This window comes from Alexandromys fortis, unplaced genomic scaffold (genome assembly GCF_014885135.2).
Source record: "Alexandromys fortis isolate MF-2015 unplaced genomic scaffold, M_Fortis_MF-2015_v1.1 scaffold_422, whole genome shotgun sequence".
In the NCBI taxonomy this organism is placed as follows: domain Eukaryota; kingdom Metazoa; phylum Chordata; class Mammalia; order Rodentia; family Cricetidae; genus Alexandromys; species Alexandromys fortis.
Window position 1 is genome coordinate 181,206 of NW_026068291.1, and position 23,988 is coordinate 205,193.

Here is a 23,988-nt window from a genome sequence, read left to right on the forward strand (position 1 = left end):
TATGGCTGTTTTGCTTAGTATGTCTGTGTACCTTGTGAAAGACAGAAGAGGGCATGGAATCTGAGACAGCTGTGAGCCACCGTGTAGGTGCTAGGAGTCCAGCTCCCGGTGGTCCGGGAGCAGTCACCTCCCCAGCTACCCACGCCTTTGTTCCTGTCAGCTGTTGGAGATGGCTGGAGAGGATTGAGGGCCCCGACAGCTCATTCCTATGACAACAGCTTCCCTGAAGGTTTTCCTGAGGTAAAAGGACTTTGCAATAGCCATCATGATGACAGTGGCAGATGACCACATCCCTGTGGCAGGGATACCAGAAGGTAGACAGACAGTGATGGATGGACAGGGTCTGAGGACAGGGAGGGACACTTACATAAGGGACGGGCCACAGTCATGGCCTTGGAGAGCCAGCTTCTGTTGGGGAAGTCACTTGGAGAAACTGAGCCTTTAGCTGAATGTTATAGATGCCTAGGTTCACAAGGAGGACAAATAGAGACCCAGTTTTTCGCAATGGCTGGGCCTCCACCCTCAAGAGCCGTTCACTCCAGGGCCCTTGCCTGTTTTTGACAGGTTTGGAGGAAACATGCTCCTCTGGGTCTTGGAGCAAATCTTCAAGCCACCCTGGGGACAGAGCAGGCCTATGACCTGGTCAGTAAGAATAAGGTAAGATGTGGCCTTGTCCGAGATCCGGGGACCTCCCCGCTTTGCTCGGGTTGTCTTACCAAGTATCCTTCTGGAGACCAGCTCCCATCAGCCTAGCTCCCCCGGTGCCCGGGAGTCAGGCAGGCCTCACCTGGCACCCAGAACCTAGAGCCTGTGGGGTGGGGCTTCTTAGCTAACTGCCTATGTTTGCGGAGCCTTGGTGTATAGAAATGAACAGTGAGCCAGGCCCCACCCTGAGATTGTGGAACATGGGGAGTAATCCGAAGTGGACTACAGCCCCTGGGTGACTCAGAGTTCACGGGGTGTGTGCCCTGCTCCCCTCCCACCTTAGATATCCAAGGGCTCCTCCCGATGTGTAAGTTCTGGGAGATGGTGGGGTTGCAGTTCCTGACGGCTGACTAGGAAGGGAAGCTCTGTGTCCCAAGGAAGGGGAGCTAGGACTGGTCTAAGTAGCCCTGGCTAACCTAGAACTTGTTATGTTATGGCGCTATCAGGATGGCCTCGAGTTCACAGAGATCTGCATGCCTCTGTCTACTGAGTGTGGGGACTAAGGGTGTGCGCCACCATGCCCTGCCAAGAGTAGCAACACTCTTGCTACACACTTCCCACTGTGTCTACCTCCCAGGGTGGGTCAGAGAGCGCATCCGCACATCCGTATCATCCACCCATCGGTAGCAGCTCTGCTGTGCTGAAGCTGAGCACTCAGAGGTGAGGGCCACCTCCCCTCCTCACCCCAAACCTGCCATGTCTCCCTCATTATCAGCCCTCCGCTGTGTTAGGATTCAGCACACTGTCAACTGTCCCTGAGCTGCCTGATGGCCTCTGCCCATGGTCAGAAGTGGTACCCTGGGATCAGAGGCCACACAGGATCACCCCGAGACTAACCAGCACAAAATGCTGAGGCCTTTGCATTTCAACCACCCTTGTTGAAAACAATGGCCCCAAGTGGAGGAGCTAGGGTTACTTCACCTGAAGAGAGGTTTCCAAGGGAAGGAGGCCAGGACATTATCCCATCCCACAGGTCCAAGGACCAGAGAACAAGACCTGAGGGTCCAGTTCCCCAGGTTCAGCCTGGGGATGACAAGACTTGGCACCTGGCCCCGGCTCCCCACTGGCCCTGTTTGCTGGACTGTAAACAGGGCGTGCAGAGACAGACTTGGTGACAACCGGAGGACAGGGTTTGGTTTGCTGCAGGGTCACTCCCTGTCCCTTCAGGAGAAAAGCTAAGCAGGCAAAACTGTCCCCTACAGACTGCTGTTGTCAAGCAGGGCCACCTCCCAGGCCAGGGCAAGGCCTGGGGAGGCCATGAGAGCCGGGGCGCTCTATGCATACACCAGGCACAGTGCTGAAATGGTCTGCATTGGACTGGAGACCGAGTTCATGAAGGCTGTGGCAGAGACAGAGTTAAACTGGCCCGAGTGGAGTTTCCCAGAGTCTCACCCTCCGGGGCTTCTGCTCCCCCTACCCTAGCCACTAGTTGCCTGGACATCTGGAAAAAAAACCTCACAATCAGCCAGATAGTAGAAAAAATACCTTTTTATTAATTATTAGGAATAAATCATTCATTTAATGCAGGGTGTGTGCTGGGGAGCGCTAGTGCGTCCACGTGGATGAGGGGAACGTGCAAGAGGACAGCGGTCAGAGGGGCAGCCCCACTGCCCAGACTACAAACAGCAACACCAATAGAGAGAACCACAAAACGTCCCCTCACGTCTCCTCCCATCTCGTCCTTCCAGAAGAGTTTAAATGTGGTCCCTAGAGGTGCCAGGGCATCTGGAAGTGCTGGGCTGGGAGTGGGGTGCAGTGCGTGGCTTCAAAGTTGTGCAGATGTTTCCGGGCCTGGAGAAAGGCAGAGTGGGTGGATGTGAGCACCTTCCCGAGCCCATGCCTCAGCCCTGCATAAGCCCCCTCCACAGGACCTTCTCCTCACCCCACTCCCGAGCTCACCAGAAACAGCGCCAGCTGCCTCCGCCCATCCGCACTCATGTCCTCCCCTGCAGAGAAGAGGCCCTCAAATCTGCTGTCTGGGATCCAGGATCCATCAACCTCTTCACACCCCACCATGCAGGTCCTCCTTACCCACACTCCAGGGGAAGTCGGGCCCATGCTCTGCCTGGTAGGAGCGGAGCACCGACAGACACCAGTCCTCCTCCACCTCCCACCGACTGTAAACGGAAGCTGCCCAGGGAGAAAAGAGAGTGTCCATCAACAAGCCTCCTCACCAGGCCCTGCTGCCTGCCCACCTCAGGTGCCTCACCTTCCTCCAGCTGGGTCGAGGCCTCCAACCACTGCCTCACAGCTCGGAGCCCCTCCTCCACCATCACTCGAGGGTACCTGGGGGGGACAGGATGGGATTGAACCACTGCACTGCTCAGCCCTCACCCCACTCCTTCCCTGTGCACATCCCCAGCTCTCACCGGAACTGCAGGAGCTTCAGCAGGAGGTCATTGCCTCTGTTGGACATGATGTCCTCAGGAACCCTGGGGGCAGCCAGAGAAACCCTGGTTAGGGGGGTTGGGCAGGGAGAGTCTCCAGACCTGGGTACATGGTAGGCATAGGTGGAAGGAGCCCGGGCACTCACGTGGTGTGTGCGCGCAAACCTGTGTGTGTGTGTGTGTGTGTGTGTGTGTGTGTGTGCACTCACGTGGTGTGTGCGCGCAAACCTGTGTGTGTGTGTGTGTGTGTGTGTGTGTGCGCGCGCGCATGCGTGTGTGTGGAGCCGGGGCACTCACGTGGTGGTGATGATCTCATCCTTGGTTCTGCGGATCAGCAGCACAGGGCCCTGGAACCTTAGGAACAGAGCAGCAGGAAGGAGAGCTCAGAGAGAGCCAGGCCACCACTGGAGGCAGGAGGGTGCAGGCTCAGACTGGCCCTGGGGAAGCCCCCTGTGGAGCCAGATTTAACCTTTCATTGCCAGATTGTGAGTGAGCAGACTCAGGGTCTCACAGGGCCTGGGGAAGGGGTGGCCAGCTAAGGCGATGGCTGCTCTCACCTACACAGCTGCTCCGAGTTGTTGAGGTTGAGGTGCTGCCTCACAGTCCTGGTCACCAGGACTCCTGGGGGGACACGGTGAGGGGGCAGAGATGAAGACCTTGTCCACCCCCACCCTGTCCACTGGACAGGACCTAGTTGGAAGAGCCCAGAGCTGGCCACCCCTCCCCCAGAACAAGCAGGGGAGCTGCACTCACTCCAGCTGTCGGGCATGACCTTCAGGGCCAAGGGCACCAAGTCATCAAAGGAGGCGTCCAGGATAACAGCACTGATGTCTGGGTAGGACATGGCTGCCCACGTGGCTGGCAGAACAAGAAGGGGGGTGGCTCAGAAGTGCAAGCAGGCACCTTTCCTTTAGGTCCCTCTTATCCACTTCAACCTCTTTCTCTGGAAGCCGCTTCCCCCTTTGGGAGCTACCAGTGCCTGTGCCCACATCTCCTAGGCAGGGACAAGAATCTGTGTTGGGTGGGACGAGCAGGGGTGGCAGGTACCGGTGAAGCCTCCGATGGACCAGGCGTAGATGACAATATCCTGGGGCTGGAAGCCCAGGCGGTGGATGGCAAACTGAACTACCACATCCATGGCATTGGCCTCATTTTGTGGGAATGGTACCCCCTGCAGGAAGATGGGCAGAAGAAGGGCGGGGTCAGCCTGAGGATAGCTCACCTAGTGTGGACCCTTCTCGCAGCCACCCTGTAACCACTGTGCCCCTCTGCCTGTCGGCGTCCCCAGCACCCAGGTCACACACGACTCTGGGAAAGGACAGGTTCTGGACAGGGTCTCACCGTGCTTCCAGCAAAACCGGGGTGATTCCAGCCCAGGACGGAGTAGCCAGCTGTAACACAGGGAGGAGGTGAGGCTGTGTGACCCTGCGGGGAAGGGCAGGCGGGCAAGCATGACGAAGCCACCGCAGTGCCAGGGAGGAACATGAACCAAGGGCCTACCTTCCAGGGGTGTGGAGACACAGCCCACCTCGTAGAACCCCGCATTTCCTTCACAGCAGATCACCTGGGGAGGAAGAGGAGGAGGGCTGGGAGGGTGCTGGGGTGTGCAGTCTGTGCAGCAGGGCCTCAGGAGACCATCAGACCATCCAGGCTGAGCTCAGGAAGGGATGAGGGGGCCTGGGGACAGCTGGGGGTGGACCCAGAGCCCATGCCCTAGGCCCTATGATTCTCAGAGGTGCGCAGACAGCTTTTCTGCTCGCTGTGCCAAGCTGAAGCTCAGAGATAGTGACAGCCAGGAGAGCCCAAGCCTTGGACTCCTGCAGTCTTTCCAGGCCAGGGCCACCTTAAGGACACAGAACACTGGGGCCTGGCCACCCAGGTCAGGTTCCAGCACTGCTCACGAGCTGTGAGGCTGGCAGCTGCTCCGCGGACGAGTCCATCACCCACAGAGTGGACTCACACAGTCCCACCTCACAGGCAGTGAGCATGTGGCAAACGATTTTTGTTTTGTTTTTCAAGATAGGTTTCTCTGAAACAGTCCTGGCTGTCCTGGAACTAGCTCTTGCAGACCAGGCTGGCCTCAAATTCAGAGATCCACCTGCCTCTGCCTCCCAAGAGCTGGGATTAAAGACGTGTGCCACCTTTCTGTTTTCTTGAGGCAGAATCTTGCTAGGTAGTTCAGGCTGGCCTGGATCTCAAAGCCTGCCTGACCTCCTGGGCGCTGAGATCCAGCCTGCGCCACCACCCATCTACTGTCTGTTGTTGCGGGGCCTCGGGGTCTTTTGTGTCCCGGACAGGCCTTGAACTCAGTATGTGGCAGTTCTGCCTCCTCAGTGCTGGATGACAGGGTCGCCATGCAGGCTTTGTGTGTGCTCCCTGCACCCTGGGTTCCCTGCATCCCGAGCACACAGTCCTTTCCTTTGGAAAGACGGCATTATTCTTTTTCTTTTTCTTTTTTTTTTTTTTCCTGAGACAAGAGTTTGTGTTTCCCTGGCTGCCCTGGAATTTCCTTGGTAGACCAGGCTGGTCTTGAACTCAGAGATCCACCTGCCTCTGTCCTCTGAGGCTGGGATAAAGTCGTGCACCACCACCGCCCAGTAGTTTTTGTTTTGTTTTGGATGACATTATTCCTAACCGTGGTTCCACAGCAAAGGCTCTGTGGCACCGGGGGCCCTAGACTCTACTGCCCCCTACCACCCCCTTTTGCTCCCTGCCCCTTCTCACCAGCTTCTGCCCCTGGGGCTCAGCTGTCCCCCGCCGGTCCACAAACATGGTGTCAATCTCGTTACCATCGCAGGCGAGCAGTTTTGCCCGGCGCCCATTATACTGAGCAAGGGAGATGCAAAAAAACAGATCATGAGGGCGGGAGCGCATCCCTAGGGTGGCAGGGGAGCAGCAGGTGGAGTCTCACCTCTTCCACCAGGCGGGCCTGGCCCTGCAGCAGCACAGGCATGAGCGCCTTCTGGAGCAGGTACACAGAGCCCGGGTACAGCATCCGGCGCCCCAGCGTGTGCGCCACCAGGTAGCTGTGGGGACACGGGTAGTGAGGCCAGGCCAGCACGGCCCAGGGACTGATCTCAGCACCTGCAGTCCAACTCCAGGGCATGCTAACCTTGCCCACTGTCAGCCCTCGATGAAACCGTGCAAGTTGGTGTTTCCCAACCTTTTCTATAAGATGTCCATTTTAGGGTTTTAGGAATGCAGATCATACATAGCTTAGTGGCAGAGGGCTTGCCTAACACGTGTGAGCCCCTGAGTTTGGGTCCCAGCTATGAAAACACCAAAAACATTTTCTATTGTGGCCCAGTACGATACAAATGCACAGATGCCCCCAGACTTATGTCAGGTTATGTCCTGAAAACACATAATAAGTTGGAAATAACAGAGGCCTCAAGAGCACTTGGCCCCCACAGCCGACTGAACACGACAGTGGAGCCGCCCACACCAGTGGAAAGCACGCCCGGCTGAGGAGGGAGTGACTCAGGCCCTGCGTGGCACCACGGACCACGCTACCCATTGCTAGGCAGGGAACGAATCCAAAACTCAAAAGCTAAACTATAGCAAACTGGGGACTGCTTGGATATGACCCCGAGAGGTTTACGAGACAATTTCTAGGTACAACACATAAGTGCAGTTCTCAAATATAATTCTGTTAATACATAAAAATACACCTTATTAAAGGTTCTCAAGGGCCAGCAAGATGGCTCACTGGGTAGAGGGATTTGCTAACAGACATTCAATGCTGGGGTCCCACACGGTAGGAGGGCCCCACACATACATACATGAATGTGTTTCAAAGTTTTAGTCCTCAAGTAGGACCGGGTGACTGCTGCTCAGTGGTGGAGCATTGGCCTAGTGTGGTCCTACCCCGGCACCACTCAAAACAACACAAATGGCGGCTTGTGGTTCACCACAGTGACCTCCAGACTCACGGAGCCAGGCACAACCTGTGTTCCCAGCCCTCAGGAGGACCGGGACTCAGGACCAGGCTGGGAGACACTCCTATCAGAGCAGACACCCAGCTGTTATGTTCATGGTAACAATACCTGCCACACAGGAGCTGCCCAAGGAGAGTACCCCTACCATGTGTGTGGACTCCCGCGGTAGGTAAGATGCGGTGGGCATGTGGCCACTTCCGGCTAAGCCGAGCGCATCACTGCGCCACCCTGCCAACATCCCCTCAGAAATTTTTCTCAGGTCAGGTATCAACAGCCAAAGAGAAGTCCACCCCCTTCCTCAGCATCCTAGAGCCTGGGGCTCACTCCCAACACCTCCTGCTCTGTGAGACTGAGCACTCAGCGGTCGTGTGTGTATGTGTGTGTGTGTATGTGTGTGTGTGTGTGTGTGGTCTCTTATCAGTCTGCCACAGCTGGTCTGAAACCGCCAGTTCCCACCACACCACTGAGCCCTCTGGCTTTGCTCTGCCCACAGGCAGGCAGGGAAAGTGGCTGCCATTCCCAGTGTTACCAGTTCATCTAACAATTCCAGTGAGGTAGGCACTCAGATGAAGAAACTGAGGCACAGTGGGAGCCAAGATGGGGAGTCGAGCAGCAGGGCCAGGACAACTGTACAGTGGCACCCTAGAGCCTGTCCAGGAAAAGCAAGGAGTCTTGTCTTCACTGAGGGGCCTGCTGCTCCTCCAGCTGCTCGGAGCTTCGCATCAGTAGACCTGCAGCATCCTGGTTCTCCAAGTGCTCCCCAAAGAAGCCTGGGCCTCACAGAGCCCCCTCCCCCAGCATGAGACACACAGCACGAGGCCCCAAAGTCAGAGTCCAGGGGCCCTGCCTACATCCCCTCCCCCAGCTGCCTCCCCCCACTTCCTACCTGGTAATCTGGCAAGGCAGCTTCTTGACCCTGTTGAGGAATGTGTCTGCTGTTCCCCAGTGCAGAGGCTCTGGGCGGAGCAGGGCCACGCCCCTGCGGGAATGGCCACCTCGGGACCCCTTGCTGAGGAAGGGAACAAGGAAGAGAACAGGGTGAGGAGGAGCAGGCTAGACCGAAGATGTCTGGGGGATGCGGGAGGGATGAGGACGGGGAAGAGCCGAATAACTGGAGCCTCACCGGCTGCTGGGCTCTTCCCAGTGGAAGTCGACTGGCCAGCTCCTGAAGTCGAAGTTATAGTTGGCCAGCTGCCTCTGCAGTGGGCACAGAAAGGAGAAGAACGGGCAAGTGAGAGCTGAAGGGAGACCCGGCTGTCACCCTCGACACCCTTATCGGGCAGGGACAGCGAGCAGAGGTCAGGGCCTTCTCACTTCTATGACCACAATACTGGGAGCAGGCAGCTACCTCCCTGGCCAGCTCATTGTCCATCTCTACAACTCTTTTTTTTTTTTGGTTTTTCAAGACAGGGTTTCTCTGTGGTTTTGGAGCCTGTCCTGGAACTAGCTCTTGTAGACCAGGCTGGTCTCGAACTCACAGAGATCTGCCTGCCTCTGCCTCCCAAGTGCTGGGATTAAAGGCGTGCGCCACCACCGCCCGGCTTATCTCTACAACTCTTAACCCTGCTCCTGAAAATCTAAGGCTGGGCCGGGCGGTGGTGGCGCACACCTTTAATCCCAGCACTCGGGAGGCAGAGACAGGCAGATCTCTGTGAGTTTGAGGCCAGCCTGGTCTACAAGAGCTAGTTCCAGGACAGGAACCAAAAGCTACGGAGAAACCCTGTCTCGAAAATCCTAAAAATAAATAAATAAATAAATAAATAAATAAATAAATAAATAAATAAATAAATAAATAAATAAATAAATAAATCAATCAATCTGGGGGCTGGAGAGATGGCTTAGAGGTTAAGAGCACTGGCTGCTCTTCCAGAGGTCCTGAGTTCAATTCCCAGCAACCACATGGTGGCTCACAGCCATCTGTACTGAGATCTGGCGCCCTCCTCTGGCGTGCGGGCATACATGGAGGCAGAATGTTGTATACATAATAAATAAATCTCTAGGGCTAGAGAGATGGCTCAGTGTTAAGAGCATTGCCTGCTCTTCCAAAGGTCCTGAGTTCAATTCCCAGCAACCACATGGTGGCTCACAACCATCTATAATGAGGTCTGGTGCCCTCTTCTGGCCTGAAGACATAGACAAAGACAGAATATTGTATACATAATAAATAAATAAATATTAAAAAAAATCTTTAAAAAAAAAAACTAAGGCTGGGGTAGGGTGCTTGCTTAGCATTCATGATGCCCTAAGTTCAATTCCCAAAGCCACCCAAACACTGAAAAAGCCAGGAACAACAGCATTGCGTCTACAATCCCAACATTCCGAAGCTGAGACAAGAGGGCCAGCTGGGGGCCAGCCGGGGATGTACAGGGAGTTTAAAGCTAGCCTGGGATGTGGAATGAGATTCTATTTCATGGTAGCATATGTTGTGACCTCACCCAAGAGGCAAGAGGATCACTGGAAATACCAGGGCAGCCTGGGCTACATAGCATGACCCTGTCTTCAAAAACAAAAACAAAAACCACCACAGAAATATCTAAGGCTGACCCACCCTAAGGGTGATGCTTCTGTGCAAAGATGGGGATGAGGGCTGCTGGCTGCCGAGTCATCCTCCCTACCTGGTTTACAGAGCACAGACGGGGTTACACAGAGAAGCTGTGTCTTGGGAGACTCCCCCAGCCAAATAAACTGATGGTCCCACGGCTGAGAGGACAGTCACACCCACAGTGGGCTCCTCCATGCGCACAGCCACCTCACTCCCCAGCCATGGTGTCCAGAGGCCAGCACTACCTCTGCCTGTGTCCCCCTACTGCACTGGGCCATGTGCTGTGGGCAGTGGGGCTGCGTCTTCATAATCCACTGTCCTCCTCCATACCCAGAGCTCCATGGTCTCTATTTTGAGGATTATTTTTTATTTTTGCCACAGAAATGCTTCTGACATTTTCAAAAATAACTTGACTAAGAAAGAGCAATGGAAAAAAATGTACAAAAATGTAAATGAGAAAACAGGACGAGCAAAGCGCATCCCAGCCAGGCTTGGCCGGACACGTGCACCTTGACACAGGTCACTGACAGGTCACGAGTCTCTTGGTCTTACTCCTCCAGGCTGGAGTAATGACCTCATTGCACATCTGAGGAAAGAGAGGCCAAGAGGCAGATGGCATGGCTGGGAAGGGCGTGTGCAGCATGCCTAACCCCTCTGCAGCAGGAAGTTGCTTTATGAGGCCCCAGAGCCCATCTCAAAGACAGTCACTCCAGTAACAGCAGGCCTGGCACAGCTTAAAGGACGCGGTGCCCTGCGGGCACGAGAGTGCACACACCTGCCCAATTCAGTCTATCCCAAAGCCAGTGTGGTGCTCAAGGCACACAGTGAGGTATACACAGAACTGAGCCACTGGGACAGAGGGCTCCTCTTCTCGGGGACACTGCAGGCATCTATGCTGAGACAATTCTCGAGTGTGGAAGTGGAGAGGGAGCGGAATGTTCTAGCCGACTATCCATGAGACGCTCAGAAAGCGCATGGCAGTGTGCAGAAGAAGCTGGTGCCTGGAGCTCGGGGAGGTGGGGCGGCAGGACCCTCACCTTGTTTTCTGCAGACTGGTTCCGATGTGTGGCTTCCAAGATGGTGATGAACTGCCGGTACTGGGGGTTGGTCCAGCGGCCGATGCCTGGACAGAGAGGACAGAAAACGTATTAGGTGAACTGGGAAGCCAGATATCAAGGAATTGAGAGATGAATTGGAAATGGGCAAGGAGGCCCTGGAAGGAGAAAGAATCAGAAGGAATCAAGGGCCTCTCATGTGGGGACACAGCTGCAGGAGTCTTCTCCTGAGTCTCACTATTTTATATTGTGTGTGCGTGTGTTTTTGAGTGTGGGCATGCGAGTGCCACAGTGGGAATGCGTAGACCCGGGGACAGCGTCAGGACTCTGTTCCCACTGTGGGATCTGGGGACTGAACTAAAGTCTCCAGGTTTGTGCAGCCAGCGCTACGCCATTTCACCAGCCCTTCTGTTTGTCTGTTTGGCTTTGCTTTTTCTTCTGAGACATGGTCACGCTGTGTAGCTCTAGCTGCCATAAGTTCTGGCTGAGAGAACCACTAGCTTTGACTCTCCCACGTCCTGAGATTCCCGGCATCCATCACATACCGGACACTTCAGTTCATTTCTTTTGTTTTGTTTTGGAAACAGGGTTTACTCTGTGCCCAGCGGCCTGCAATTCGGTACACAGGCCAGGATGACCTAGAGCTCTCAGCTACTCTCCTGCCTCAGCCTCCCAGACGCTGGGGCCTGGTGGTTTTTGTCTTTGTAAACCAGCAAGTCTCTCCCTGGCAGAGCTGTTAAAGCCCTGCAACCTTACTACTCCTATGCTAACCCTGTTCCTTCCTGTCCTCTCCAGGGGGTCCCCAGCTTGCTTCTGCAGGTTCCTAACCCCCTGCCCATGGTGCCAAGGCCTTGCTCACAACTACTTCCCCACCCTCATTCCCTGCATCTGCCCCCCTGGCCCTTCCTGCCTCTCGAGGGCCCCTTTTCACTCGCTCCTGACCCATCGTTTTCCCCTCCAATTCCTGGAGCTTCTGCTGGCTTCCTTTCTCTTCCCGAAGGCAGCTGGCCTCAGTGGTGATGCCTCTCCTCACTCCTGTGAGGAGGCCTGAGCTCTACATTTTCCCCACTCGGACCTGGCAGGTGCCGTGTGCTAGGGATCATCCTACCCACGGAGACAGGCAGGCAGACACAGCTCCTAGTCCTGAGGTGGGTGAGGCGGGGAAAAGACAACAAACCAGCCAATGGGAGACTGCCAGAGGGCAAGCACTACAAGAAAAGCAAAACTGGGCTCCACGCCCAGTTCCTCAACACGACACTGAGAAAAGGAAGCCAGCTGAGAAGAGTTCATGTGGAGTGCCATTTATGCCAAGATAGGTAAATGCAGCCGGGTGTGGTGGGGTACACCTAGAATCCTGGGCTATCCACAGACAACATACAGCTTTATTGTTGATTGGTTGTTTTTTGAGACGGGGTTTCGCTGTGTACCCCTGGCTGTCCTAGACTCGGAGATCTGCCTGCCTCTGCCTCCCAAGTGCTGGTATTAGGGGCATGCGCCACCACCGCCTGGCAGAATAGTTAAAAATACAAATAAGAGGCTGGAGAGATGGCTCGGTGGCGAAAGCTCCTCTTGCTCCTCCAGAGGACACAGGTTCGCCCCTAGCACCTGTTACAGCAAGTGGCTCACAAAGGCCTGTATCTCCAGTTCCCGGCTATCTGACGCCTGCTGGCCTCCAAGAGAATCCACACACGTGATACACAAAGGCAAATCAGGCCCACACGCCCACATTGATAAAAAGTGCATAAACAAATCCTTTTTAAAAATGCAAAGTATTGAGCTAGAAAGATGGCTCAGCAGTGAAGAGCACACACTGCTCTCCCAGACGGCCCAAATTTGGTTCCGAGCACCCACATCAGGTGGCTACAACCAACCACCTATGACTCCAGCTCCAGGGTCACCTGACTCCGTTGGCCTCTTCAGGCACCTGCACTCATGCACACAGACCTACATACAGACATACAGACACACAGACACACACACAGAGGCAAAATTTTAAAAATGAGTAAAAAATACAAAAACAAAAACCAAACCAGAGCCATCTCCCACCAGGGATCTCCGCAGCCTGTACTGCCCCTGGCAGGCTTTGAGAGGATCACACGTGTATGTCTTCTGGGTCTCATCACATATGCACGTGTTCTGACCTTTGCTTACATACTAATTCACTGACTGAGGTAGAACTGAGGTAAAAACCCCCCAAGCAGCCCGGGCTGGCCCAGGTAGCCTAGGCTGGCTGGGAACTCATCGACCTCCCGCCTCACTCTGACCCAAGCACTGGGACTAGAGGAGGCAGCTCATGCTTCTGGGCCTTGTGTAAGTGGAAACTTAATGCGGTCCACCTGACGGCGTATCTGTGATTGCACAGCGTCTGCATGTGTGGCTGCACCGCCGGGTAGCTCTGTGCAGCCCTGGTGCGGCTCCAGCTGAGGATGGTTTAGGTGGTGTACGCTGTACTCTTGTTCGCATATACTGCTTATCACGTGTGGGATGTATGGTGTGAGCCTCAGCTGTCCCTGCAGGTCCTCTGCACCCACCTCGGAGGCAGGCCACCCCTGCCAGCAGAAGCAGCAATGTCCCGGCATAGTGAGAAAACGGCACCACTTTGGACAAACTCAAGTAACCTGGGAGGAAGAGAGATGACATGAGATGCCCACCAGCCTCTCAGCACCCCTCCCAGTGGGCCCACAGCTCTATCCGAGACCCTGTCTCCGGGTAAACCATGCTCTTGGAGCAGTGGTTCTCAACCTGGGGGCTGCGAACCCCTTGGCAAACCTGTCTCCAAAAATATTTACGTGATGCGTCATAACGGTAGCAGAATTAGTTATGATGTAGCAACAAAAATGTTATGGTTGGGGGGGGTCACCACACATGAGGAACTGTATTAAAGGGTCACGGGGTTAGGAAGGTTGAGAACCACTGACTCAGGGGGAAAAGACTCCTGGCGGAAGAGGAAGTCCTGCCAGCGACCTGCCCGCTTCCTCCCCGCCGCCTCTGAGAGTAAGCACACTGACCTTTCCTGTATAAGTAGAAGAAGGCGAAGGGAGAGGAGTAATAAGAGATGGACCAGAAGACGGAAGCCTGCAGCAGAGACGGAGACAGGCAATCAACACGCCAGTGCGCAAGCTGTCCTGCCTCCCAGGCCTGGGCTCTCAGACAGGGGATCCTGGAGCCACACACTCAACTGCTCTGCTCCTGACATCATGCGCACAGTAGGGTCACAAACATCTGTTGCCAGGTCGTGCGTCAGAGCACAAGGGAGGCTGACACAGTTCCGTCACACCGGAGACACTGGCCTCTCTGTCTACTCAGTTAATCAAGCCTACGTAGTTGGCCCCACTCAAGACAGCCCTAGGCTCTGTCCCCAAGAGATACAAAAAACGTCACCATAGGAACGCTGCCAGAGGGAACAGCTGCCTCTGTAGCCAAAGAGGTTAGTTGCCAAGAGGACAGGTCACTGGGGACTGCAGGCTCGGAGACCTGCACAGGATCCCAAGGGTGAGTGTGTCATTCTCAGGGCTCAACCAGCTCCAACAGAGGGAGTCCCCGAGAGGGAGTGCCAACTGTATGCACTAGGGGTGGGCTGGTGCCTATGCGTTAGTGAGTTCTTCTGCACAGAGCTCAGAGCACCCCCACCTCCCAGGCTGGGCCTGGCAAGACCCATCGAGTCACAGATGTGGAACTGACTTACCAGCGCCAGGACACTGTCAGCGTGCTTCTCCAGGGCACGGGGCTGATAATAGGTATCCTGCCAAAACAGATGGCCTGTTAGGGACCCTGCCAGCTGACAAGCCTTCCTCCCACCCAGAAGCCCTAACGTCCTAGCGTGTACCACCTGGCTCCAGCCTCCCTGGCCACTTCTCCTGGGACACTCCTGCCCTCTCTACTGACTCTGAGTCTGACTTCTCACCTCTGACCCTGACTGGGAAGCAAAAGTGAAAGCAGCATTTGGGAGACTGGCTCTTTTCTTTTCCCCTCCAAAACCAGGATATAAACATGATTGTGTATATGCGGGAAGAGGGTTGGGAGTAGATATGAAAGACTCCATGATGATTCTGGGAGGGAAGGAATAGCATTTGATATCAGGGAAGAATGTGACGAGGTGTGGGCACTTTGGAAAGACTCCTCCTAAACACAATCTGCAGCCAATGAAAAGGGAAGAGAAGATTCGCAGGGCAGGCTACCACCACCTGCGGCTGTCGCGAACGCGACGACCCTGGTCTTCAGGCTAGGCTTGTGGGTTCGTGCTGCACAAGTGGATACATGACATGGGGAAGTCATTTTCAAACTGAAAAGTCAGGTTAGAGAGAAAGTCTGTAACACAGCCTAGGGGAGGAAGACTTCGGGAGGAGACGGGCAGAAGCCGACTCCGGACTCAACTGGGACCAGCCGCGAAACGGGGGACGCGGAAGGGGAAGCGGGTGCAAGCGCTGAGAGCGAGCGAGAGGCGGCGGCCGGCCCGGCGTGACTGCGAGCGGGGAAGCGCCCACAGGCGGACTGCGCGACCGCTTGACAAGCGGTCTCCCCCGCCGCCGACAGTGGACGCGTCCGGGCAGCGAGGGGCAGGCGCGGCGGGGACCGTACCATGTCCTCAGCCGGGGGGGGACGCGACTCACCCAGGAGCTGGAGGAGGGGGCGGGGACGGCGGTGGGCGTCTCGGAGACGCTGGACGCGGCCCGATCCGTGTCCCTCTCCCGGTAGATCTTGTAGAGCCGGGGGCCGAGGACGCAGCTCAGCAGCTTCGCCATGGCCCGGCTCGGGCCGCTGTGCCTCGGCCTCAGGTCCCCGCCGGCCCCGCCCTCGGCCTCCGAGGCCCTGCGTGCGTGCGTGCGTGTGCGTGACGTCAGCACGTACCGGCTCTTCCCCGTGGCCGGGTCCGGCCCGGCGTTCTCGCCGCGAGAGGAGGGTTCCGCGCAGTTGACCATAAGGTGCTGCGCCGTGCAGGAGTTGGTCAGAAGCATTCTGGACGTCGAGGGTTAAAACAAACAAACAAATCCCAGCGTGATTAAATATTTTCTTTTTTTCCTCCTAACCCTTAATGTCAGCATGCTCTGGAACGATCGCTAGCTGAAAGTAGGGGCATTTGACAAGAACTTCAAGAAGAGGCTAGCTATGGGTCTCTTGAGTTCCAAGCCACCCTGGTCTACGTAGAGAATTCCAGGCCAGTCTATATAGAGAGACCCTGTCTCAAAGTGCTAGGATTAGACGCATGTTTCACCATGTTCAAATTTTAAAATTTGTGTGTGTGTGTGCTTGCGAGCGTCCTAGAGTCTTGGATTAATGGCACCCACAAAGGAGATTTCAAGGCAGCCCAGTATGGACTCCACCCTGTGGCTGTTAGTGGTTGGTCTTGTGCAGGTGTGTAATGAAAAGGAACAGGCAGCACTCTTCTTTGGCTTCTGCATCAGTTCCTGCCTCCAGGTTTCTGCCCTGCTTGGGTTCCTGTCCTGACTTCCTTTGATGATGAGCTATGCTGTGGAAGTGTATCCCAAGTTGCTTTGGTCACGTTGTTTCATCACGCAATGTTAATAACCCTATCTAAGACACTTTGTTAGGGCTTTATCTCCCCTCCCCCTTGTTTTTTTTTAAAATATTTATTTATTTATTTATTATGTATACAATATTGTGTGTGTGTGTGTGTGTGTGTGTGTGTGTGTGTGTGTGTGTGTGTGTGCAGGCCAGAAGAGGGCACCAAACCTCATTACAGATGGTTGTGAGCCACCATGTGGTTGCTGGGAATTGAACTCATGACCTTTGGAAGAGCAGGCAATGCTCTTAACCACTGAGCCATCTCTCCAGCCACCCCCCTTGTTTTGTTTGATTTTGTTTTTGAGACAGGATCTCACTATGTAGAGCTGGCTGTCCTGGACCAGGCTGGCCTCTGACTCAGAGAGATTCGCCTGCCTCTGCCTCTCGAGTGCTGGGATTCAAGGTGCACACTACCGTACCCGGCTTACTTAGGGTTTCTACTGCTGTGGTGAAGCACCGTGATCAGAAGCAGCTTGAGGAAAGGGTTTCGTTCATCTTCTACTTCCACATCACAGTCCATCACTGAAGGAAGAAATTCAAGAAACAAGCCAGGTGGTGGCGAGCATGCTTAATCCCAGCACTCGGGAGGCAGATCTCTGTGAGTTCAGGATACTCTGAGTATCCTGGTATACAGAGCAAGTTCCAGGACAGCCAGGACTACACAGAGAAACTCCGTCTCAAAAATAAAAAAAAAAAATAAATTCATTCTTCCCACAGGGCCCTAAGGTGTAATGTTGATGATAAAAGCTAGCCAGGGAAGGGGAGTGTGTGCAGGAGGCGGGGATGAGAGGAGTGGAGGGAGGGGAATGTAAAATAAAAATGAATGAATAAATAGCAAAATAAAACAAAAACATAGCCAGCGAGTCCGTTTTCTCTGTCCTCCGTGCGGCTCCTGTGGACGGAGGTCAGGCTGTTAGGCTCCTTGGCCTTTTATCCATTGAGCCAACTCACCAGCCCATAAATTAATGGCTGGGGATATCCCTCGGTGACAAAGAACTTGCCCTATATTTGAAATGAGTGACTAGCTACTCGTAATGACGATGCGTACCTATCACCCCACCTCATTCCTTGGGAGGTGGAGGGAGAGGATCAAGAAGTCAAGGTCATCCTTAACTGCACAACCACTACAGCCTGAAACCCTGGCTAGAAACAAAGCAACAACAGCAGACTAACTAAACACAAGCAGTTAGCTGTGTATGACGGTGCGCACATGAGTCTAGGTCGTGAATGATCCAGGCCCCTGCTGTGTTTCTCCTTGAGGAACAGCTAAAGACACTCCTTGGGGTTCTGGAGTGGTCGATGGCATGCCAGGGAACCACAGGAAAAGTCACTTGAGATCACTGATGGAGCACGGTCTGGATGAACAGTTCTGTGTTGGGTTCCAAGGAGAGAACCAGGCAGAGTCATTTGGCTCACGGTTGATGTCACAGGTGGAGTCATTTGGCTCACGGTTGAGAGATGAGAAGCCCAGAAGGCTCCAAGAAGTGGTAGACATCTGGGCTTCCTTCCACGCGAGAGCAGCTTACACCAGGACTACATCCAAGAGCTGAAGATGAAGGTTCCTTTTTGCCCAGAAGACATGCTACTGAGTTTTATCTCCCCCACATTCTCATTGCCCCCGCGGCCCAGTGGATCCAGCCCCGGGAGTGGGGCCTTTATCTGTGTTCGGCTTCCTCCCTGGAAACACCAGGTCTCTGGAGCAGGGCAACTTGGCAGGCTCTCTTCATGGCATTCACGGTCGCCCTCCTCCTCCTGTTCTTGTGTGGGCACCCCCAGGCTGCCGCAGGTAAGGGGCAAGGGGGGGGAGCATTCTGCAGCTTTTTGGAAAGTTGGGAGGGGCTGCTGCTTTTCCTCCTCAGCACTTCTGAAAATGCACGCACAGGGAGACAGACATCCCCTATATGTGCTCTCTTCGCTTTCAGTCCTGGGGAGACCCAGAGGCACCATGGGCCTAGCTATGTACAGTTTCCCGTGTTTTCAAAAATGTAAGGATTAGGTCTAGGGATGTAGCTCAAAGAATGCTTGCCTAGCATGTACAGAGGTCTCGGTTCATCTCCAGCCAAGAGTTTGATCCCTGTCACCCCAGAAACGGGTGTGCACTACCCACCATCCCAGAATTTGAGAGGCAACAGCAAGACCAGGAGAGCTGGGTAATTCTCAGCTACACAGCTGATTTGAGGACACACCCGAGGGTCTTGCAGTGTGATTGTGATAGTGACTCTTCCAGTACACACGCTTCCGGGCGTGTCAGTGAGGGCGTTTCTGGAGAGTTTTAACTGAGGAGGAAAGAGCTACCTAAAATATCTGTGGCACCAACCAGTGGACTGGGGTCCTAGACTAACTCAAATGGGGAAAGGACAAAGCCAGTAGAGGAGAGGTGTTCCCTTTCTCTACTCCTAAGTCCATCTAGAGGCAAGCACATTTCTACCACCGTAAATTCCCCACTACGATGGACTGTGTTCCTTAAACCACGAGCCACAGTAAATCTAAGTGGTGGCGCACACCTTTAATTCCAGCACTCGGGAGGCAGAGGCTGTGAATTTGAGACCAACCTGGTCTACAGAGTGAGTTCCAGGACAGACAGGGCTACACAGAGAAATCCTGTCTCAATAAAAGAAACAAAGACAAAAACAAAAAAAAATAATTTGTAAAAATAAATAAATCTTACTCCCTTAAGTTGCTTTAGCTTGGTATTTTGTCAAATCAATAAGAAAACTCCCAGCAGTCCAGGTGGCCCTGAAACTCAGCCCCAGCCCCGCTCCTTCCTCTGCCTCCTGCATGCCACGACCGCAGGTATGTGCCACCAGCTTACAGTTCCCCTTATTTTATTATTATGTTTGTTTTGAGACAGGACATTGCTTTATAATTGCCTTGGCTGGCCTGGTACTTCTTATACAATGTAACCTCCTTCCTCAGCCTCCAAGTGCTGGTATTACAGGCATGCGCTGCCATCCCTGGATTAGCTCCCTGTACAAAATAAAACAGATGTTTAGATGTTAGAAGAGATAAGGACTTCCACCAACTATTGCAGCCTGTTTCTGTCCTGTCTCAGAACCTCTCGCTGGCAAGGAAAAATGGAAAGCCTTTATACTCTTTACTCTGCCTCCCCATCCCCATCCCCAGTCTTCCTGGGATTCATGAATCCCAGGGTAGCCTTGAACTCCTTAAAGATGTCATGTCATATTTGAGGATGACAGTGAACTTCTGATCTTCCTGTCCCTGGGTGTCTGCATCGCCAGCATGCACCAGAATCCATGGCATGCACCAAGATCGCCAGCATGCACCAGCACATTCAGCTTATGGGTTTATCCAGTACTGGGGCCAGGGTCAGTGCTTCATGCAATAAACAAGCACCCTCCCATCTGAGCTCCATCTACAGATAAGAGTTTTTTTTTTTTTTCCTTCAGTGCTGGGCATGGAACCCAAGACCTCAGGCAAGCACTTAACTAAGCTATGCCCCCAGCCCATCTCCCTTTCTGCTTAGCAGTCACTGAGAAATGAGCTTGGAGACTCAAAAGGAAAGGCAGGCAGCGGTTAGAGACAAAGTGGGGGCTTGGTGAAGGCACGGACGGCTCTACTCTGACACTGCCGTTTCTCCACAGACAGCATCCACACCGTCTATGTCGTCTCCGGGGAGTCAGTGGAGCTGCCGTGTCCTTCACCCCCTTCCCTACGTGGAGGCCAAATCCTAACCTGGTTCCGCAGCCCTGCAGGAACCTCCTCCACCATCTTGGTGGCCCAGATCCAAGTAGACAGGGCAGCTCCAGATCTGAGGAAACCCGAAAATGACTCCAGGTTCAAAGTCCTCGGGAACTACTCCTTATTACTGGAGGGGCCCAGGGATGAAGACGCTGGGCGGTACTGGTGCAAGGTGCTGGATCAGAACCACAAGTACCAGAACTGGAGGGTGTACGATGTCTCCATGCTCAAAGGTAAGTGGGGCTGCAAAGTCCTCTCTGGACACTGGAGACTGGGGAAGACTACGTGAGAAACTGAGGTGTCCTCCTCTCTTGCCAGGGTCCCAGTTCTCTGTGAAGTCTCCAGACGGCCTCTCCTGCTCTGCCCTCCTGTGCGCTGTGGTCCCCGCCAGGCGTCTGGACTCCGTGACCTGGCAAGAGGGGAGGAATCCTGTGAAAGGACATGCTCAGTACTTTTGGGGTGATGGGGCTGCCCTGCTGCTGGTGTGTCCTGGAGAGGGGCTTTCTGAAGCCAAGGGCCGTAAGCCGAGAAGCATCCGCTGCCTTATGCCTCAGAACAAGAGATTCAGCTTTAGCCTGGCAGGTAGGTGAGGGAGGAAATTAAGAAACAGAAAGGGGTATTCTCTGGGAACATCTTTCAAGGTTGGAAAAGGAGGCAAATCAGGCCAGGGTGAGGGTCGCTTTTCTGCATAGAAAGTTTTTTTTCTCGACCCCCCCATGACCAACCAACTTCCCAGAGGAATAGCCAGACCAGAAGCCTTATTGGGATATACCACTATTTAGAAATAGATTAATCTAGGGGTGAAAAGAGAGTTCTGCCAAGTAAACTGCTTGTAACACAAACATTAAAATCTGAGTTTGAACTCAGAAGTCACATAAAAAGCCATTCATGGTGATGCATGCTTGTAGTCCCAACACTAGGGAGACAGAGACAGATAGACAGACCCCTGGGCTCTCAGGTCAGCTAGCCTGGCCTGCTATGTGAGCTCCAGGCCAGTGGGAGACCTGGTCTCACAAAATAAGGCGGACATCTAAGGAACAACACCTGAGGTTGACCTTTAGCCTCCACATACGCGCATGCCACAGAGCCATGCACACACACACAGAGGCATGCACAAATACACACACACGCACACACACACAGACATGCACACACATACATAGAGGCATGCACACACAGAGAGACATGCACACACACACATAGAGGCATGCACAGATACACACACATGTGCATGCCCATACATACAAATATGTACACATGTGCATGCACACACAAGAAAGAAATAGGCTAATCTAAGCAGGGCATGGTGTCACATGCCTCCTAGCACTTGGGGGGTAGAAGGAGGAGAAGAAGTTTGAGGACAGCCTTGTCTCTATAGTGAGTTCAAAGCCAGTCTGCACTGCATGTAACCCCACTTCTTAAAAAAGAAAAAAAAACATCAGCGGGGTGGTGGCGGTGCACGCCTTTAATCCCAGCACTCAGGACACAGAGGCAGATGGATCTCTGTGAGTTTGAGGCCAGCCTGGTCTACAGAGCGAGTTCCAGGATAGCCAGGGCTGTTATACAGAGAAATCCTATCTTGAACCCCTCCCCTCAAAAAGAAGGTATCACAAAAAAAGAAATAAGCCTGTGCCTTTAATCCCAGCTCTCAGGAGACAGAGGCAGTAAGTGTCTGTGAGTTCAAGGCCAACCTGGGCTATAGCAAATTTCAGGCCAACCAGGGCTATATAGAGGAAACCTGCGCCACCCCCTCCACCTTGCCAGAAAAAGAAAGACAAGACATGGGCCAGTATATCAGCCAAGCATGGTGGTACACCCCTGCAGTCCTGGGGATACTGAGGCAGGAGTTCCAGGACAGTCTAGACTGCGCAAGACCCTGTCTCAAACACAAACAGAAGAAACAGACTAATCTTTTATTTCCGAGGACTTTTGCATGGCAGAGAGGAAGTGCGTAGGGATTGCTAGGGCTGCTGGCTTCTGAAGAGGGGTCCCAGGTAGGGTAGTATAATGGCCTGTTGTCAGGGAAGGCGGCAGCAGAAGGAGCATAGCTGGCCATGTAGAGAATGAATGCTCCTAGATGGAGAATAACCCACTTGTAAGTCAGAGAGAGGAGCAAATGGCCGATGTCTCGAGAGAAAAAGGTCTTGGCCAGGCGTCGAGGATGAACACGCGAAAGGATGAACACGGGAATGAAGAAATGGAACCGTAAAGCACGTGTATTCTTTCTTTTCCCATTTTCGTGTGTGAGACATGCATGTGCGTATGCATATCTACATACGTGTGGGAACACATACATGTGTGGGAACACATACATGGGTGCGCCCATGTACATGAGTGTGCGGGCCTGTGGAGGCCTGAGGTTGACGTCTGGAACCCATTGCTCTTACATCTTATTCAATGAAGCAGTGTCTCTCAGTCGAAGCCAGAGCTGGATGATGAGGGCAGTCTCACCAACCCGCTTGCTCCGGGGACCCCGTCTCTGCCTTCAGAAGCCGGAATTACAGATGGGCTACCATGCCCAACCAGTATTCACACGGGTTCTGGGGATTCGAACTCCAGTCCATACACCTGTGAGGCAACCATGTTAACCACTGAGCCGTCTCAGCAGCCCCTGTCTTTTTGATTTTTATGGTAGTATCTCTCCTTGTTGACCTGGTTGGCCTGAAATTCACTCTGTAGACCAGGTTGGCCTTGAACTTCTCCCTGTTTCTTCGGCTTTGAGATAGGCTTTCACACAGCCCAGACAGGCCTCCAGCTCTGAGTCGACGATAAACTCAGTTCCTTACCTCTCACCTCCACCTCCCAGGTGCCGGTTTGCAGGCTTGCATCGTGGTGCCCAGCTGCAATACTTAACTTTTCCTTGAAAATGTGAATCATTGTGAGGGAGGTTATGGCTGGGCTGGGCCTGGAATCAGCTGCCTCTGTGTGAGGGGGAGCAATCCCTCACTGCTGTCTCTGTGTGAGGGGGAGCGATCCCTCAACTGCTGCCTCTGTGTGATGGGGAGCGACCCCTCACTGCTGCCTCTGTGTGATGGGGAGCGACCCCTCACTGCTACTCCCTGATATTGGCTCCTGGCGTCCATAAGCAAAGTCTCATGGTGGTGGATGCTGCAGGCCGGGGGCTCCTGAGTATTTTCTGCAGGAAAATCCCACTAGACTGCCGGGAAGCCACGTCTTACTCAGGGCTGCCTCTCCTGACAGCTCAAGGCAGGAGACCAGACCTTTGTGTAAGTGACATCACAGAATGATTCTGCTTCCTCCCTGAGACCTCCTCAGTGCCCATCATTCTTGTCTTGCTGTCGTGGCAGCTTCCGCAGAACCTACTCCCACTGCCTGTGTCTCGGTCCCGAGCTGGGATGTGCCCTGGTTACTGATGCTGTTGCTCACAGCAGGCCAAGGGGTCACCATCATCGCCCTCAGCATCGTGCTCTGGAGGCGGAGGGCCCAGCGGTCTCGGGACAGAGGTGAGTCTTTCCCCTGAGATGGCATCGGGTGTGAGAGAGGTTGGCCTCACATCTAGACTCTGGCCTCTGTCTGCCAGAGTGGCAAGGGACACATCCCTGAATTATCTGGTGACTATATATATCATACGACTTCTTTTCCCCAGAACCCTCAATTCCTCACTTCAAACCTGAGGTCCAGGTCTATGAGAACATCCATTTGGCCCGCCTTAGGTAAGAAACAACTGGGCAGGGGTGGGGTGGGGTGGAGGTTTACATCCCAGAGGGCCTGAGCGTGGGAAATTGTTGCCCGGAGCTAGGGTTGGATTGCAGACGGGGGTCCTGGTACCTGAGGAGGTGCGGTAGCTTTAACGCGGCTTTTTGCTTTGTAAACTCTACAGCCCACCCATCCACAAGACCAGGTGATCTTGGTGACATCTGCTTTGGAAAGCCTGGCCTGCTATCCTGTGTCTCTGGCATCTGGCACCTGAAGGACTCCCTGAAAACCTTGGCGAGGGGGTGGGGCTGAGGGCATGACTCTACTTCCTCTTGGCTTCCAACAGCCACCAAGCTGGAGGGGCCAGGAACATAAGGAAGGGAGTAACAGCATTCTGTGGTGTCACCTACAAAAAGGCGTGGTCTCCTGTCTTGAAGCAGCCCGTAGTTGAGTGACCCATAGTAAGACTTATTATGGGGTCT

General features: G+C 53.9%; 2 protein-coding genes across 2 annotated transcripts; one reads left to right on the top strand and one right to left on the bottom strand.

The window, feature by feature from the left end:
- Positions 1 to 2,177: 2,177 nt before the first annotated feature.
- Positions 2,178 to 15,436, bottom strand: Abhd16a (abhydrolase domain containing 16A, phospholipase). The gene is made up of 20 exons (XM_050132403.1): positions 15,238 to 15,436; positions 14,313 to 14,369; positions 13,636 to 13,702; positions 13,159 to 13,245; positions 10,610 to 10,695; positions 8,154 to 8,227; positions 7,917 to 8,039; positions 6,004 to 6,118; positions 5,817 to 5,918; positions 4,593 to 4,656; positions 4,434 to 4,483; positions 4,140 to 4,263; positions 3,846 to 3,950; positions 3,650 to 3,713; positions 3,390 to 3,446; positions 3,075 to 3,137; positions 2,915 to 2,991; positions 2,737 to 2,835; positions 2,605 to 2,651; positions 2,178 to 2,496 (listed from the first exon to the last, which is right to left on the bottom strand). The coding sequence occupies exons 1-20, from the start codon at positions 15,367 to 15,369 to the stop codon at positions 2,413 to 2,415; spliced, it is 1,677 nt and encodes a 558-aa protein (XP_049988360.1). The 5' UTR covers positions 15,370 to 15,436; the 3' UTR covers positions 2,178 to 2,412.
- Positions 15,437 to 17,875: 2,439 nt separating this feature from the next.
- On the top strand, positions 17,876 to 23,527 carry Ly6g6f (lymphocyte antigen 6 family member G6F). Its single transcript, XM_050132395.1, has 5 exons — positions 17,876 to 17,936; positions 19,753 to 20,082; positions 20,168 to 20,431; positions 23,158 to 23,313; positions 23,457 to 23,527. Exons 1-5 carry the CDS (start codon positions 17,876 to 17,878, stop codon positions 23,525 to 23,527), a joined length of 882 nt encoding a protein of 293 aa, XP_049988352.1.
- Positions 23,528 to 23,988: the final 461 nt, after the last annotated feature.